Genomic DNA, 19,190 nt, shown 5'->3' with positions numbered 1-19,190 from the left:
TCCAGGATACAGCCCCAAAGCTTTTTTTGAATTTGAAAGCATATTTAAACAATTGAAACTTTAGGAAAATTGCTGTAGTGTTGTATTGTAAAGACAGATTTACATTATCAGTTATTTTGGTATTAAATTCATTTTGCCTGAAGCGGTAGAACTTTAGTAGTTGATTACATTATCATTATTCCTGGATATACTCTGCTCCTTAGTAGTATTGACTGCCCGTGAATGTAATTGGTAGTTGATACCTAGTTTGAGAATGTGTTCTAAGGATTTTACATTCAGATACATATATCAGTTTCTTGTTGAACATAGATTAGTGGGAAAGTTGTTTGGAAATAATAAAAAGATTTTTTTTCTAACAGTAGAATACTAATTTGTATTTTCTATTTTTATTAGGCAGGAATATCAGTAATAGAGTGATAGATAAAAATAGCCCAACTTTGCTATTGAGCAAATATTTATAAATACATTTATAGAACTGAGTATTGCATACACTTCTCTTTAAACCACACCTGCTTACCAGTTAGAGCAAAACAAAAATTATACCGCAACATTATTTTCCTTTTTTTTTTCTCTTTTTAGACCTCATTGCTACGATTTCAGAGTACCCTGGTGATAGCTGAGCATGCAAATGATACCCTTGCACCCATTACATTAAATACCATCACTGCAGCCAAACATCTTGGAGGTGAAGTGTCCTGTTTAGTAGCTGGAACCAAATGTGACAAGGTGAGACATCTTTAAGGTCAACCATAGCAAATAAAATTGCCATCAAGAGACAGGGAATGATGGCGACAGTTATAATGAGGACTGTAACCCAAACTGGGCCCTAAACCTCATTAAATGGTCAGTTTCACAACCATTACTGTGTGTGAAAAGAAAACTAAAAGGTTTGCTCACTAGGCGTTTTGTCTTATGAAATGAGGTGGAATACTTGACTTAGTTCCCCTGGCACCGTCTTGTGCCATCAGGTGCCAAGCAGAGAGTCCCCTTAGAGGTTAATCGGAAAAGGCAATGGCACCCCACTCCAGTACTCTAGCCTGGAAAATGCCATGGACGGAGAAGCCTGGTGGGCTGCAGTCCGTGGGGTCGCGAAGAGTCAGACATGACTGTGCGACTTCACTTTCACTGTTCACTTTCATGCATTGGAGAAGGAAATGGCAACCCACTTCAGTGTTCTTGCCTGGAGAATCCCAGGGAGGGCGGAGCCTGGTGGGCTGCCGTCTATGGGGTCGCACAGAGTTGGACACGACTGATGCCACTTAGCAGCAGCAGCAGAGGTTAATAGCCAATCCCTTTTTAGTATTGATGAATATACTTGCTGCTACTGCTACTGCTAAGTCAGTTCAGTCGTGTCTGACTCTGTGTGACCCCATAGATGGCATCCCAGCAGGCTCCCCTGTCCCTGGGATTCTCCAGGCAAGAACACTGGAGTGGGTTGCCATTTCCTTCTCCAGTGCATGAAAGTGAAAAGTGAAAGTGAAGTCGCTCAGTTGTGTCCGACTCTTAGTGACTCCATGGATTACAGCCTACCAGGCTCCTCCGTCCATGGGATTTTCCAGGCAAGAGTACTGGAGTGGGGTGCCATTGCCTTCTCCGGAATATACTTGATAATTGCTTTTAATTCCTGAAAGTGGTAAATCTGGAAAAAGTATCATGGGTGTTAATTTTTACTTGGTGTAAGAATTCAAATGCAAGGACTTTCCCAAAACTACAGCTGGTACTAGAACATGTTCTTTGTTTGGTTGTTGACATAAGACAATGACAGCTTTGTAAACTAACCCCCTGAAAAGGAACTCTAATGAGGTTTGCAGAGTCTGTACCTTTGGACTTTAGTGTAGTTGAAATTGTGCTGTCGTTAAGCTTATACACCTTGAGCCGCCAGTTGCCTCTCTCACCATACAGGATCTGCCAGTTGTGTAGTTGGGAGTTTGGACCTCAGGGAAAGAAACCCAGAAGAGAGCTTGTTACTTTTTAGACAATTTAATTTATTTTTTATTACATGGCATTGATGCAGAGCATGTGACATAACGCAGGTTCAGTTAGTGTTGTTTTGGCCAATTTCTTACATGAAATTGGTATCTTAAAATAATGTATTCAACCAGGTGTATGCTTATGTGGATTTCTTTACCTAAATCCTGCTAACAACTGTTGACTTTTGCATAGTTATAAAAGATAGCTAAGCTATCTTTTTGGTTGCCCTACTTTCAGATATACAAGTTCTGGATTTGATTTTTTTTACTGTGATTTTAATTAATCTAATATAACTTGGAAGATATATCATAGACAGCAAGTAACTTTTTTGTGTAGTGCCTGAAATAAGAGATGGATTTGATAGTACAATATCCCCTGCCAGTGAATACTTGATTCAGAAGAGTTGCTTTTGCACCGCCTTTTTTCTTGAGTGAATATTGTTGGAGCCTTGCCCTCCTTTGAGGGAGGGCAGAAGGCATGGCCTTTTATGCTTACTCATCAGTGAATCAGCAAGAGGTAAAGAAGAAGACGGTAGACCAGACTATGACTGCCATGTTTCTGCTACAACAGAAACCGGTCATGCTGTACTTAGAGATTTAAAAGAAGGAATTCTAATGGCTTTCTGTATACAGAAAATTTGACTGGTCAAACAGCTTTCCCAGAACCCCATCCTGATTCTAAACAAGAGAAAAAAGGAATTAAGATAGAAAATATTTTGCTTCATTGTAGATAAATCCATGGGGATGGGCAGGAACTCAAGGGTTGACAGTGGACTGTTTTCTCTATAGTTTTCTAAGGCTCTCTATGGTTTTCTCTATGGCCCAGAATCACTGATTTTAATATCAGCAGAAATCATTATTGTCAGATAAAGTGCAGTGGCTTGCATACCAGACTGGTTAAGTCTTGCTCTTTAGTTCTCAGAACCTTAAGTCTGAGATGTCTGAAAGGTATTGGCTGTGTCATTATTACGAGCGAAAGAACTTAACCGTTTCTAAAATGATGGACTTATATTTGTATTGAGCAAAAGGGAAGAGCACGATATACAATTACATTTGAGTGGAGAGCTAAGTTGATTTTGGTTTGTCAATTTGTACTTTTTTCAAGGCACGAATTTTTGCTTAGGGTCAGTAGACCGTAAGATCAATTGGCTTAAGATTTTCTTTGTTAAATAATTTTCTTTTATTCCTAAGAAGCCCTTTTTCTCATAAGAACAGTTTTTACAGTGGCCACTAAGATATTATAGTCTGTTGAATCTGTAATGGTGGCTCTATTAGTATTTTTCTGTTAGATGGATAATTAAAAACTTTTATTCGTAGGTGGCACAAGATCTCTGCAAAGTAGCAGGTGTAGCGAAAGTTCTGGTGGCTCAGCATGACGTGTACAAAGGCCTCCTACCAGGTGAGCTTTTCCAGTGGAAAAAATTAATGCCTAAATTATGCTTGAAAACTGAATATGTGGAGAAGGAAATGGCAACCCACTCCAGTTATCCTTGCCTGGAAAATCCCATGGATAGAGGAGTCTGGTGGGCTAAAGTCCATGGGGTTGTAAAGAATCGGACATAACTGAGTATCTGAGCATGTTAGGTGAGGACCCCTAAACTTCCCTCTCTCGTTACTGGATGGGTGTTCACCTGTTTCTGCACATTTCAGCATGAACCTGGCACAAGAGAGATTGCTTCAGACTGAGAGTGCCCGTCTGCTCCCCTGCAGGTGTGTGGGAGCCTGGGGCTTCTTGGGCGGGGCGTGATGCTCTTGGTTATGGGAGTTGGACTCCTTTGGTGCTGCCTTGAGCCAAGGATGGTTAGGGAGGGGAAGTGCAGCATCAAATTAAGGGTCCAGTGGCTGGCTAATAGCTTTCTTATAGATCAGTAATTAATTAGAATTAAAAACCGAGAAACAAAAGGAAGAAAAAATAATAATAACATTAAAAACCCAGTACCATTTACATTAGCACCAAGAAAGAAGAAGAAAGGAAACAAAATATTTAGGTATAAATCTGACAAAATATGTACAAGATCTCAGAGGGAAAACTGCAAAGCTCTAGGTCTGCACACACAATGGAACATTATTCAGCCTTAAAAAAAACGTTCTGAAACATGCTACAATATAAGTGAATCTTGAAGACACTAAGCTACCTGCGATAATCCAGGGGCAAAGGACAAAAAAATGCTGTAGGATTCCATGTATATGAGATACCAAGAGTAGTCAGATTCACAGAGACAGAAGGTAGAATGGTTATTGCCAAGGATGCGAGGGAGGGAATGGAAAGTTACTGTCTAATGGGTTGCGAGTTCAGTTTGAGAAGTTGAAATTCTGGACATGAATGGTGGTGTTGGTACAACGTGCATGTCTGTAATGCTACTGAACTGTATATTTTAAAACATTAAATTTCATCTTATGTATATTTTCTCATAATAAAAACAAAAGGACCAAAAAAAAACACAACTGAATATGAAAATATTATGAAATGTGTTTATCAAATGTGTTTAATTCTCAGAGGAACTGACACCGTTGATTTTGGCAACTCAGAAGCAGTTTAATCACACACACATCTGTGCTGGGGCATCTGCCTTTGGAAAGGTGAGAAGATTGAGAATGTGGAATCTGATGTCACTAGTTGGAAGGGTTAGATTTCATGGTGCTGAAAATGTACAACAGACTTTGTTTAGATACCTAATTCTGGCTTTCAGAATTAATGTAATAGTTTTGATAAAATTTATTCTTTCAAGATTTTGATATAATTTCTGTTAAAATGCTATCTCCAGGCTTTCAGCTATGGTCATAGAGACAACTTTGTTCTTTGGAGACTTTGTCATAATTTTTTATAATGCCACTTCCAGATTTTCAGATTTTGTCATGGGGAAAGCTCTATTTTTAAACGTATTTTTCTTAAATAACAATGTGAAACTGTCTCATTGTCTGAACGCCATTTGAATTAGTAACCCATTATAAGAAATGGATTTGCTTTGGTGACTGGTGGATATTTAGAAAGGCCAAGTTTATCTATTTGAGAGATTTGGAAAGGGCTGTGTAGTGGTTGAAGACATCCTTAGGGTAGAGAGAAGTGTAGTCTGATCACATGCATTGTGGTATGTCTGAATGTGCTATGAGATGGGTAGTGGCCTGCATGAGTTATTTACCTTCCTGAAATTCGTTTTCTGATATGTAACATGATGCAGTTTGGCCAGGTGATGTCTACAGTCTACCAGTTAGAACTATTCAAAGATGGAATGGGTTTTCTCTGTAGCAGCTTTCACTTTCCTTGGAAATGGCTACGTCAGAGGCTTGCCATCCAGCTACTATATTTTGGAATGTTGCAGGTCAGCATTGACTAAAAGATCACTGGGGACCATTTCATCTATGAGGGTTTTGTTTCTGTGTTAGATGATTCAAACAATTTTGTGAGTGTTGAGTTTCTGTGATGACATTTCACCTAAAAAATTGTTAAACCAAGAAAGGGTATTTGTTGTAGCTGATTCCCTAGATTTTAATACTCTGGCTTTGTTTGCTCTATGGGTGTTTTGAGAACAAAGGTCACATAACAGTATTATAGCTGGTGCTGCAGCTTCTGAATGGATTTGGGACAAGGAAGAGTCCATCAGGTGAAGCTAAACAATTTGCTCTATAGTAGTTCTTCACCGATTGTCTTTTTAAGACACCACAGCTTTATACTGGTAATCTAGAATTTTAAAACTGTCATCTTTTTGTGCATCAAAAGAACACTGTTAGTTATTACCTCTCCTTCCGTGAAACCATGTGGTGTAGCCTGTTAGATAGTGTCGAGAGGTATGTGTTTCCCATCCAGCCTTTCAGGACATTGAGGCGTGTGCCTTGAAGTGCTGTGGTCAGTTTTGTTTTCAAGATGTGCTAGAGTGAAACAAGGAAGAGTAGAAGTACAAAAAGTATAAAATTTCAAGGAATTAAAAAAAAAAAACTCTAAAGCTTTAGAAAGAAATATAGTCTGAATATCATAAAATTTGTCTGAGAATCTGCTCAGCCAGGTAATAATATTCCAGTCGTATTTCCTGAACAGTTAAAGAAGGTGCCTCCAGGAAAGAGTTACTTACTGAAGCAGGCTTTAAATGCTGACAAATTTGGTTTGTTTTAAAAGCAGGTATCTTCTAAACCTCTTATTTACCAAGTTAGAACTATGTTTAATGGCATTTTAATTATTTTCCCAAGCCCTTTATTTCCTATAAAATCTTAATTTTTTTTCTGATTGTGGATTTATAAACTATGGTACTTTTCAGTAGCTCTGTTATTATGGTTGAAAGGAAATTGCTATATAATATAGGTAACAATAGACTGAATATTAGAAAATCTTTAGTGTTGGAGGATGTAGCAGGAGGAAATTTGACTCCAGCTTTCAATACTTGTTGGCATCAATTTATATAGAACTGCTTATTAGATACAGGGTAGAGAGATGAGAAGTGGAGACACACAGCCTCTGCTCTCAGGGTGCTTATAAACTTAATTGAAGGTTATATAATATGTCTATTAAAACTTTTAAAACAAAATACATGTTAGTGCCAATAATTGTACATGCATGTGAGAGGATGTGGAATAAAGGAGTGATTAGAGGATGGTCCTGAGAGAATTCTTAGAGGAACAGAGAGGATTTGGGGATGGAATGAGGAGAGGAATTTGAGTGCTATTACAATGAAAGTTCACCTGCTGGAGTTGGTTTCATGTACTGAGTTTAGGAGATGCCATAGAGTAAACTCTGTGTAGAAAGCAGTGGGGAATTTACCCTTTCTATTTGTGTGATAAAAGCAACACTTCACTTTTTAAATCACACTTAGATGATGTCATCATCTAAGAGAACCTTTGCATCTAGAAAGTATGCATATTCATTCTTCACTAACTGATTCTGTTTTAGAGCCCAAGAAATTTAGAATAAAAGCACAGAGATTCTCTTCCTCTTACTGTGAGGTGAAGTAAATAAGCCCTGGGGTTATTGAGGCTTGCCCAGTGATCCCTGCTAGTGGGAGCAAAGTTACCACATGTATCTATTCCAGAGATTTATATGCATATACAGAAAAAGCATATGTGTGTGTGTGTGTGTGTGTGTGTGTGTGTGTGTGTGTATAGAGAGAGAGAGAGAGAGAGAGAGAGGCTGTGCTTTACTTTTCTCATTTTTAAAATTATATGGATTTACTATAATTTGTAAACCTATGCCCTATTGATGGACACTTCGGTTAGTTTTTATTTTTTTAAATGTGACATCACTTTTTAAAAAGGTGAACATGTCTGATTTGGAATTTTTTCTTTCATATACATTAAGTAAACATATAAGGATGTTCTTTTTTAGTATTTGAGAATTTTACTGCTCTAATTATTTTTCTATTTTATCTAAATTCAGTAATCTATAACTGTCACACTTTGTAAATGATGATCATTAAAGCAAATATCATATCTCATAATTCAACGTACTGAGTTAAGGTAGTTTATTGCTATAAACTCATAAAACTCTTAATGTAGTTAGAGTAGTGATCGACTCGTACTTATGTTCAAAGACTATCCAAAAAGTTGTGCTTGAAGTTGTCATGTGTCTAAAGATGCATGTGAAATATAAAATATTCAAAATAAAATTTCTATAGAATTTGCTTTTAGAGAATGTTATTGCTAATATTTTATAGCCATCCATCAGCATGTATGCATGTAACTCACTACTTATTTTGCTTTTAGAACCTTTTGCCCAGAATAGCAGCCAAACTTGATGTTGCCCCTATTTCTGACATCATTGCAATCAAATCACCTGACACATTTGTGAGAACCATTTATGCAGGTGAGTACCCAAGGAAAACAGTTAATCAGTATGTTAAATTTTTGAAAATTCTAAAAGCAGAAATTAATCTTGAAGATAAGATTTTGAAGCATGGATCATCCTAAAGCTTCCTGAAGAAAATCTTAAGTGTTAGATCTATCTTAGTGTTAAAATGCTGCTGGACCGTGATATGACATTATCTCTGATAGATTTAAAACACACTTTTTTCCTTCATGGTCATTCCATGTACAGAGTGAGATTTTTCCAGTGATCAATAAAAAATAGGTTTCTTTTTAGTATATTTTGTAAGTGGCTCTTGGAAAAGAAAACTTTCTGTTTTTTTAAAAATAATTTCAATCTTCTTTGCTGCTTCTATTTCATTTCTATCTGCATTAAGAAATTCAGTGAAGTAAGCCAGAAAGAAAAACACCAATACAGTATACTAACGCATATATATGGAATTTAGAAAGATGGTAATGATAACCCTGTATGCGAGACAGCAAAAGAAACACGGATGTATAGAACAGTCTTTTGGACTCTGGGAGAGGGAGAGGGAGAGGGTGGGATGATTTGGGATTATGGCATTGAAACATGTAAAATATCATATATGAAATGAGTCACCAGCCCAGGTTCAATGCATGATACTGGATGCTTGGGGCTGGTGCACTGGGACAACCCAGAGGGATGGTACGGGGAGGGAGGAGGGAGGGGGGTTCAGGATGGGGAACACGTGTATACCTGTGGTGGATTCATGTTGATATATGGCAAAACCAATACAATATTGTAAAGTAATTAACCTCCAATTAAAATTAAAAAAAAAGAAATTCAGTTCAGTGTCTTTTTAGTCGATTGATCTTTTGCTAAGCACACTGGTCTCTGGTGGGGCTGGAGAAGGCAATGAACTCTTTGATCTTTCTGACTGAACTCAAACCTCTCATCTTTAGTAGTGTTTAAAGGGAAGTATTTGGTTATAGTTTAGGTCACTCTTAATGTAATTGCTAATCCATAAGAAATGTCTCAAATCCTTTAAAAATCTGGGTGCACACACTTCCTGTCCTTTATGCCCCTACCGTGTTTTCACTTATTTTCTTCCCTTAGCAGGCATAGTAGCTTTGTCTTTATTAAGTTATTGCAGCTCATGTTGTTAAGTTACTGATCATGTTGTTTTGGAGAAGAAAGCTTTTGTTTATATTCCTTTTAGGAAGAATGTACCTGATTAGTGTGACAGCCTTTTCCAGTTTGTTTCTTCCATGCAGGTCAGCACTTGTTCTATTTTTAAAGACATCCAAAGTTACATAGAGTACCACTGATACGTTTCTTCAGTGTTATAGTCCTTTTCCTATATTTAATAAAGGTAGAAAAAACCTAACTGGTCTACGGTTATTTTTTCCTTATCTTTGTGAAGTAAATTCTGAACCTCAAATGAATACTTGAGAGGTTTTTTTGCCTTTCATGGTTGTTTTTAAAAATAAATGTGTATTTCAGGAAATGCTATATGTACAGTGAAGTGTGATGAGAAAGTGAAGGTATTTTCTGTCCGAGGAACATCTTTTGAAGCTGCAGCAACAAGTGGAGGTAGTGCCAGTTCAGAAAAGGGTGAGTGTTCATTTGTATTTGTTTTAGTTTCTTATTTTTGGTTCAGACATTATATTAGAATAAGAGATTGCTTCTAGTTAAATCTCTAATGCAGGGTGTTTGAGAGCTCCATCTAAATAAATGATATTCCCAAGTTTATCCAAAAGTAAGAAATATTTATATTATTTTTTTGCACTTTGATTGTTAGTTTGGTATATATCAAAGGGGTAGGGGTGGGGTGCATTAAGATTAATTTGTTATATTGATGTAAGGATTTTTACTCTCCTCTCATTGTTTATTATAAAAGAGCTTCAATATAATGGAAGACTGTAATAATAGTAAACTTATGGAAGGTGTTAACACTTTAATATATATAGTATCTTATTAAACCCCATAAAGAAAGGGTTATTTAGTCTTATAGGTAGACTCAGAGAATTAAATGACTTCTCAAAAGCCATATAGCTAATACGGTGAAGGCTGGAATCCAGTCCCTTTACGTCTTTCCAAAAATCAGAGAGAATGAAATTAGTAGCAAAAAATAAGAAATCACACTAACAAAATTGAATTTCCTGTGATTAATTCTTTGTGTATTTCTCTTAAAAATTTTTCGTATAGTACTTGAACTCATACTGTTTGTTTTGTTATATGTGTCAATATACACAGCATCAAGCACTTCCCCAGTGGGAATATCAGAATGGCTTGACCAGAAACTAACAAAAAGCGATCGACCAGAGCTCACAGGTGCCAAAGTGGTGGTGTCTGGTGGTAAGTCGAATATTGTAATTTTAAAAAATGATGTAAACTTAAAATACTTTGCTTTTATTAATCCTTAATTTTAATGGAGCACAGGTGTTTTTTCAAATGTAAGAACTAAGTTGTGAGTATTAGTCCCATTTTACCTATTAGGAAAATGAAATCTTTAGTTTAATAGTTTGGATTTCTGTTGCAAATCTGTTTTATTGGCACCAGGGGGAGCATGGTACAAATCTCAACTCCGTAGATATGCAACTTGATATCTTTGTCATTTTGACTGACTCCTGTGTTATTCTGAAGAGTATGGTTAACTTCTGAAGCAAAGAAAGGATTGGTTGGAATCTCAAGGCTGTGTTGTGTGACCCTTTGCTCTATTTTAAAAGTCTTGCAGCACAGTCCAAGTCTCTATGGATAATTCTTTTGAAGTTTTTATCACATTTAATATGAAAACTGTTAATATTGCATAGGACTTGCTTCTTTTTGTATATCATGCTTCTTACTTAAAAACAAAACAAACAAAAAACCTCAAGAAACAAACAAAAAGACCCATATTTCATAGCCTGCTGACTTTTTAAAACAGTGACTGCTATGATTGAAAAATCTTTCCAAACTAAACATCAAATGAAATAATTAAGCTTCCAAACAACCTCTTATTGCAAGTGGCCTTGAGAGGAAATAATTTATATTTCAGAAAGGCATATCTGACTAGTTTATTCACTTATTTTTTTCAATAAATGTTTGTTAGGTATATGTTCTCTGCCAGGCTCATTGCAAAGTGCTGGAGAAATAGAGGAAAAAACGGATTATTCTTGCTCTTAAGGAGTTTAAAGACTAGTGGAATGTCTTCTTTCAGTTGTTCAGTTAAGTATTGCTAAATATAGCAGTGACCAAGATAAGTATGAATCTTGTATTTAAAGAGTTTTTGTTCTAGTGGGGAAGACTGATTTTAAAGACTAATTATACTAGTAGTTAACCAGTTAGTTAGTTACAGAATTACAGTAGTGTTGAATGCTTTATTGGAAAAGTGCAAGAGTATCATTGGAGAACTTAGGAAAGGCTTTATAGAGAGGATGGCAGTTGTATAATATGAAGATTCACTCATGCATATGAAGTTCAAAATTTTTACAGAATGGAGTTTATATTTGGTTAATTCTTCTTTTTTTTTTTTTCATCTTCTTAAATGAGGTCGGGGTCTGAAGAGTGGAGAGAACTTTAAGTTGTTGTATGATCTGGCAGATCAACTACATGCTGCAGGTAAGTTTATTTTCCTTACTAGAAAAACATTCCCATTTCATTGGAAATATTTTTTCTTCATTATTTCATTTGTATATAAGTCACTCAAAGCTGCAGATTCTTTGCTTTCTCTGGTTTTCAACTTTTCTGTCTGAAACAGTTTTTCTTAATCTCCATGTAAATGGTGTAGCCTTCAGTGAGGAAAAGTTGTCCTTGTTTTTTATTATTTATATGGTACTCTTACCATTTGCCAAATTCTAGTAGTTTTTTCCATTATAAAAAAATTAAATGTCCACTTCATTGCCTACTTCAGATTCAGGAATGCCCTTGTTTTTCTCTTTATTGCTGGTCCAACGTAAATCTCTCATGCAAATAGAAATTAACATTTAAAAAATTTATAGGGAAGATAGATCTTGTTATTAAAAGTATATTAAGAATAGAATGATGGTTTTTGAAAAAAATCAGAACATTAAAAATATTTTGGTTTTTAATTATACAGCTATTAATGAGTGTATTTTTAATGTCTAGTTTGTTCTCCCCCTTTTGAGAGTTTCGTGTATAACTTTCTGGCTTTTATGCTTTATATTACCTAATATATGTACCCATAGAAATAGTTATGGCTTTGTCTGAATAAAGATGTAATCTTGACTCTTTATAATCAGATGATGGCAGTTGACTGAGGATATTTCATTTATTCATTCACTGAATAAATATTTATTGAGTGTCTGCTATATGGCAGGCACTATTTAAGGAGCTAGGCAAAAAACGATGAATAAAATGAGCAAAATGATTCAAAGTTCTAGAGGCCAGAAGCACGTTGAAATCAAGGTGTTGGCAGAGCCACACTCCTACTGGGGAGTGAATACGTTTCCAGTTACCAGAGGCTGCCTTGGCATTCCTGGGCTTGCAGCCACGTCACTCCAGGTTCTGCCACTGTCTTCGCATCACCTTCTCCTGTTTATCTGTATCATGTCTCCCTCTACATCCCTCTTAACAGGGATATATGTGATGACATTTAAAAATCACCTAGATAATCCAGGATAAGTGCCTTCTCCTAAGATCCTTAACTTTATATCATATCTGTTGCCACACAGGTAATATTCACAAGTTCTGGGAGCTAGGAAGTGAATATATCTATGGAGGGGCCATTTTGCTGCTTACCACAGACAGTAAACATAGTAAATTAGTAAATAATAAAAGAGTATGTTAGGGGCTTCCCAGGTGACTCAGTGGTAGAAGAGTCCGCCTGCCAATGCAGCAGATGCAGATGTGGGTTTGATCCCTGGGTCAGCAAGATCCCCTGAAGGAGGTAATGGCAACCCACTCCAGTATTCTTGCCTGGAGAATCCCATGGACAGAGGAGCCTGGCAGGCTACAGTCCATGGGATCGCAAAAAGAGTCAGACATAACTTAGTGACTAAACAACAATGAATGCACTGGGAAACCAAAAAATAATCCACATAACTTGCTTTATTGTGGTGGTTTGAAACTGAACCACCAGTATCTCTGAGGTATGCCTGTACACAGAAGGGTGTGTGTAGGTTATATGCAAATACTGTTCCATTTTATATGAGGGATTTGACCATCCTTGGATTTTGGTGTCCTTGGAAGGGTTCTGAAACTAATCCCTTGTGGATACCAAGGAATGATACTAAGTTTTGAGATGTCTAATTACAGACACCCTAATAGAGTTGTCAGTTAAGCAGTTGGTATAGGAATGTGGAGTTTGAAAGTTTGGATTGGAGATAGAAATTTGGGAATCAATTGCAAATTTAGATGGTATTTGAAACTGTGAGACTGGATAAATTTACCAAGAGTGTAGATGTAAAAGAAGTCCTAGGACTAACCCCTAGATGCTGCAAGATTAAGAGGTAGGGGAGAAGAGGAGAATGAAGACCAAAGACAAATGGAAAAGTAAGGCAGGAAAACCAGGATGGAGAGTGTGATGTTCTGGAATCTAAGTAAAGTGGCTCAGTAAGGGAAATCATGATCACCTGTGTCAAATGCTGCCCATGGGTCAGGGAAGATGAGGACTGAAAAGTGCCTCATTGATCAGCCACGTAAAGGTCATTAGTGACTTTGAGCAGTTTTAGTCATGGTGGTAGTGGGGGCAAAAACCTGATTGGAATGTTTAAAAGTAGTTACATGGTTGTATCCACTTCATGATCAACCCTCGAAGCTGATCATGAGCTGAGTTCATTTGTGACCTGTGTGCTTTCCTTGTATGTGTGTCATATTTTAATTAAAAAGTTTTTAAAGTAGAATGGGAGGCTTGGCAATGGAGACAATGAATGCAAATGACTCTTTAGAGGCTTCTAACCATATGGTAGAGCAGAGAAATAGGCAGTAGCTAGAGGGGAAGCAGGACCAACAGAGGAACTTTTTAAAGATGAGAAGATAATAGCATGCTTTATATGCCGATGGGAATGCTCCAGGTAAGAGGGAAAGGTTAATCGTACGTGAGAGGAGAGTTATTGGAGTGATGTTCTTGAGTTGGTGGGAGAGAATATGAACACAGCTGCAAATTGATGGGTGAACATGTTAGTTGGAGCAGCTTTCAGTTTTTTAGTGAAATTGGAAGCAGAATGTTAAAAGAATATTGAAAGTTTGAAGAGAGAGGAAAGATACAAAATCACAATGTAGGACAGTCTGAGAGAAGTAAAACCTATTTATTTAAAGTACAAAACAGTTAACATGGCTGAATATTGGCGTTTTTCTCCAGTCATGTTGAACAGGACAGGTATGCAAAGGGGAGAAAGATTGCTTAGTCAGTAACCAGAGATGGAGGTTTTCCACCATCTGGAAATAAGATGATATAAGAGGAGGGCAAGGAAATTGAAGGCACATGCAGAGGAGTGCTTAGAGTCATTGATAATAGAAACTGAACTGGGTAAAGAAAGAAGGGAGAACATAAGGGGAGAGAGGGACAGTGGAAAGAATTATAGACCTCAGTAGGGTCAGAGGGTTGTTGGAGTAAGGGACTAAAAGGGGTCAGCTGGAATGGGGAAGTCACAGAGAGATTTTGGAAATCTAGATTGTTGATGATATTGGCAGTGGACAGATTGAGGATATGACCACGGGTGTGGCTGAGGTAGCATGAAGGGTAAGATGACTGGAGAAGAATTGCTCAAAGAACTGAGGAGACAGGATGTCAAAGTCTTCAAGAATTAAGATAAGACTAGTATTGGAGAGAGTAACAAAGACCCAGAAGCTAAAAATCCTAGAGAAATGAAGGGAATTGACCTGCTGGTTAATAGATGACACAAGCAATATACGAGTGACATTATCCGATGACATGAGATTCAAAACTGAAGGCTTTTAAGGAGAAAGAAGGGAAAACTTTTTGAGAGTGGCAGTGAGGGCCTGGAGTACCACCTTGAGGCCCCAGTGACAAAGCAGCATCTGCTGGAGAGGATTGGAGAGGGTGAAAAAAAAAGTCTTTCTTTTAAAAAATTTTTTAAAAACCGTTATCAGTGAATGTCCCCAACAGATTGAATAATAGAGCTTTAAAAAATGACAACTATTTTTTTCTTAGTTGGTGCTTCTCGTGCTGCTGTTGATGCTGGCTTTGTTCCCAATGACTTGCAAGTTGGACAGACAGGAAAAATAGTGGCACCAGTAAGTATTGCAGTAAAATATGCCATGCAAAATTCTGTGGGGATAAGAATTATATATATCTGTGGAACAATCATCTCAGTGAAGTGATGACCTATTCAGTGTACCTAAGCAGTTATCCTTTATCCTGGTGAATGTGTCCTCACAGGCCTATGGATTTCTTGGCCTCAGTAAAAAGTATAGCAGGTCTTAAATCCAGCAGTGTTTTTCAAAGTTTTTAAAGCGGTAGAATACTTTGTCAAATTTATGTCACAACACTAAATATGAAATTGAGAGAAGCATCATTTTATTATATAGATTTTATAAGTTCATCTTAGCATTTATTTACCATAGTGCCTCTGTATTATAAAATCTGTACATAAAACTGGTGTATCTCTATTAATGAACACAGACTTTCAAAATCAGGAGCTGTGAATTGACAGCTGTAGTCTGACATCTTCCTGAACACCTAGTTTATTTCTGTATTATGTCTAGTTGCATGACATTCAGTAAATTCTGTAAATTCAGGAATTCTGATTCCATTCTGATCCATATTAGATTATTCTTCAATTAAAACTATTCAAAACTTAGCAATATATTGGTTTCAAAGTTGAATTACTAACAATATTGAATGATTGTTCATGTTTCTTAGATGATACAAGGTTTCAGTGGGTGGAATTCTTAGCCAGCTTAAATCATCTTTATTGTGTGGAGGAAAATGAATTTTTAAATATATTTTAAAATGTACTTTTAATGTATTTCAAAACAAGATATTAAGTCATATCTATTAAAAAATCTCATTTCTCATCAGATGTTTGTTTAAAATTTCAAAATAATAAAAAAATTTAAGTCTTGTCTTTGAAGTTTGTTTTGAAGAGAGTTCAATCTTATGCCCATTTTAAAATTGGGTTCTTTGTCTTTTTATTGATTCTTTATTCATTTTCTTTTGAAGACCAGAAATTTTTATTTTTATACTAATTATTGATGGTTGTTAATGCTTTTTGTGTTATTCAGCTTATTTGAACTCAGATAAGATCTCAGAATCTAAAATGTGTTCTAAAACTGTAAACAAAGTTAGAAAAACCATCTGACCTGTTTGCTTGTGATTCCACATTTGTCAGGCTGTGAGAACATTTATTGAGCAGGTAAATTCGAACCTTCCTTGACATTTAATGAGGAATGGCAAATAGGTATTTTTTGGAAATCTTGTTTGTCCTAGTGTACATGAATAAACATCTTTAGATTTGAACTTATTTACCAAAGATGAAGCCCACAACCTTTCTAATCAATAATCTTCTACAGCAAAGTATGGTGGGAGACAGGCTTTTATTTACATTGACTTTTCAGGAACAATACACTTGTTATTAAGTAGCATGGCAGAATAAAAGAAAAGGACCAGTGGCATCCTTACTTGTATTGTAGATAAATGTCATGCAGTCAGCTTTCTTCAACGTTACTGTCATGACTGTAGGATTACTAAAAATTTTTCATAAGGAATTTAAAACATATTAAAGTCTTTAATATGCAGATATTAAGTCTCAGATATGCAGATGACACCACCCTTATGGCAGAAAGTGAAGAGGAACTAAAAAGCCTCTTGATGAAAGTGAAAGAGGAGAGTGAAAAAGTTGGCTTAAAGCTCAACATTCAGAAAACTAAGATCATGGCATCTGGTCCCATCACTTCATGGGAAATAGATGGGGAAACAGTGGAAACAGTGTCAGACTTTATTTTTCTGGGCTCCAAAATCACTGCACATGGTGACTGCAGCCATGAAATTAAAAGACGCTTACTCCTTGGAAGAAAAGTTGACCAACCTAGATAGCATATTGAAAAGGAGAGACATTACTTTGCCAACAAAGGTCCGTCTAGTCAAGGCTATGGTTTTTCCAGTCGTCATGTATGGATGTGAGAGTTGGACTGTGAAGAAGGCTGAGTGCCGAAGAATTGATGCTTTTGAACTGCAGTGTTGGAGAAGACTCTTGAGAGTCCCTTGGACTGCAAGGAGATCCAACCAGTCCATTCTGAAGGAGATCAGCCCTGGGATTTCTTTGGAAGGAATGATGCTAAAGCTGAAGCTCCAGTACTCTGGCCACCTCATGTGAAGAGTTGACTCATTGGAAAAGACTCTGATGCTGGGAGGGATTGGGGGCAGGAGGAGAAGGGGACAACAGAGGATGAGATGGTTGGATGGCATCACGGACTCGATGGATGTGAGTCTGAGTGAACTCCAGGAGTTGGTGATGGACAGGGAGGCCTGGCATGCTGCGATTCATGGGGTCGCGAAGAGTCAGACACGACTGAGTGACTGAACTGAACTGAACTGAAAGTCTTTGATGGGCTTCCCTGGTGGCTCAGATGGTAAAGCGTCTGCCTGCAATGTGGGAGACCCAGGATCGATCCCTGGGTCAGGAAGATCCCCTGGAGAAAGAAATGGCAACCCACTCCAGTACTCTTGCCTGGAAAGAGTCCATTGGGTCTCAAAGAGTCGGACATGACTGAACAACTTCAATTCACTTCACTTCAAAGTCTTTGAAGACTTTCTTTAACATGAATCCTGTATTCCCTGGAGATTCTGGCTCATTAACTCTGAGTTAGACTTCTGTGTGTGTGTGTGTGCGTGTGTGTGTGTCTGTCTGTCTCTGTGTGTATTATTTGTCTGTGTGTATTTGTGTATGTGTTTATTTTTCTTTTAAGACTCTAAATCTTTTTTGAGCTGATTTCAAGTTTACAGAAAACTTTCAAGTACAAAGTAAAAATCTTTATTTTTGTGGACTGTTTGAGAGTAAGTTGCTGAGATGATTCTCCATCATTTCCAAATATGTGGGACATTCTCCTATAGAACCACAATACAACTTTTAAAATCAGGACATTGGCACCAGTACATTAATACCATGTGATCCTCAGACCCTGTTCAGATTTTTCCAGTTGTCCCAATAATGTCATATATGTATAGCAAAGGGTTGTAATTTGCAATCAAATGTTGCATGTGGTTGTCATGTGTCCTTCCATCTCAAACAGTTCCTATCTTATTTTGACTTTCATAAACCTTGACACTTTTGAAAATTATAGGACAGCTATTTTGTAGAGTAGAATGTCCCTTATTTTGGGTTTGTCTGTTGTCTCCTCACCGTTCAATTTAGATCATATATGCATCTTGACAGGAACATCCCAAAAGTAATATTTCATCCTATCAATTGGTATACAGTTTCATTGTGTCTTATTAGGTTTTCACTTTGACTGTTTGATTAAGGTGATATTTGTCAAACTTCTCCATTGTAAAGCTGTTTTTCCCTTTGTAATGAAAAGATCTTTTATAAGGAGGTACTTTGAAATGATATGAATATTCCCGTTCTCAAACTTTCAATTTATTCATTTACATTTATTTTCTTATAAGCAAACATTGAGTATTGACTTATGATAGGACTTATTGTCCCTATTATGTTCAGTGGGTGAAAATCTGTTGTTATTTTTGTTGATGTACAAATTGTTCTGCATTTGGCCAGTGAGAAGCCCTTCTGGGGGCTTCTGTATCTTAACATGTTCCCATCATTCTTTGGGGCCTTACTTACTGATAGAATAAGATGTTCTAGGCTTTTTGTACCTTTGCTATCCCAGCCCTGGCATCAACCTTTTCTCCAGGGAATCCTGGTTCCTTATAGTGAAAGAATAGTATGAAGCTGACATCTGAATATTAATTGTGCTTGTTGCTGTTCGGATATTGCTGTTCTCAGGACACCTCAGTGAAAAAAGTTAGGGAGTGTGTGTTTGTAGGCAGATACACAGACTTATGTATTCATAATAATACATAGCTTGATTTTTAAATGTTAAAGCGCCTTGAGTTGCGGTAATAAATCCTACTTGATCATGATATAGTACCCTTTTAATATATTGCTGGCTTTCATTGACTGATGCTTTGTTAAGGAGTCTGGAGTCTGTCTTTATCAAAATAATCTGTAATTTTTCTCCTCATCCCCAATATCTTTGTTTAATTTTGGTATTGGCATTATGCTGCCTTCATGAAATGAGTTTAAAGATATTCTCTTCTGGTGTATTTTTTGAATGAGTTTGTGTAAGATTGGTTTGTGTTTGTGTCTTTCTTAAATGTTTGATAGAACTCACCACTGAAGCCATCTGAGCTTTGAGTTTTCTTGGTGGAGCATTTGACAGTTAACTCAGTTACTTTAATAGATTTAGGGCTATTCAGATTTTCTATTTTGTTTTGGGTCTGTTTTGCTAAGTGATGTATTTAAAGGAATTGGTTCAGTTCTCTTAAGTTATCAAATATATTGGATAAA

At 36.8% G+C, this 19,190-nt stretch overlaps 1 protein-coding gene across 1 annotated transcript in view; it reads left to right on the top strand.

Moving 5' to 3' along the window:
- The window catches only part of ETFA (electron transfer flavoprotein subunit alpha), a 77,000-nt gene that overhangs the window by 11,329 nt on the left and 46,481 nt on the right, over positions 1-19,190 (top strand). Inside the window, exons 2-9 of the mRNA XM_068991179.1 lie at positions 580-726; positions 3,288-3,369; positions 4,468-4,550; positions 7,659-7,758; positions 9,223-9,333; positions 9,976-10,077; positions 11,251-11,319; positions 14,834-14,916. Coding sequence (XP_068847280.1) covers positions 580-726; positions 3,288-3,369; positions 4,468-4,550; positions 7,659-7,758; positions 9,223-9,333; positions 9,976-10,077; positions 11,251-11,319; positions 14,834-14,916 — 777 coding nt within the window. The remainder of the gene's footprint in view (positions 1-579; positions 727-3,287; positions 3,370-4,467; positions 4,551-7,658; positions 7,759-9,222; positions 9,334-9,975; positions 10,078-11,250; positions 11,320-14,833; positions 14,917-19,190) is intronic.

This window comes from Capricornis sumatraensis, chromosome 19, assembly GCF_032405125.1.
Source record: "Capricornis sumatraensis isolate serow.1 chromosome 19, serow.2, whole genome shotgun sequence".
NCBI lineage: Eukaryota > Metazoa > Chordata > Mammalia > Artiodactyla > Bovidae > Capricornis > Capricornis sumatraensis.
This window is presented reverse-complemented; position numbering and strand designations above follow the sequence as displayed.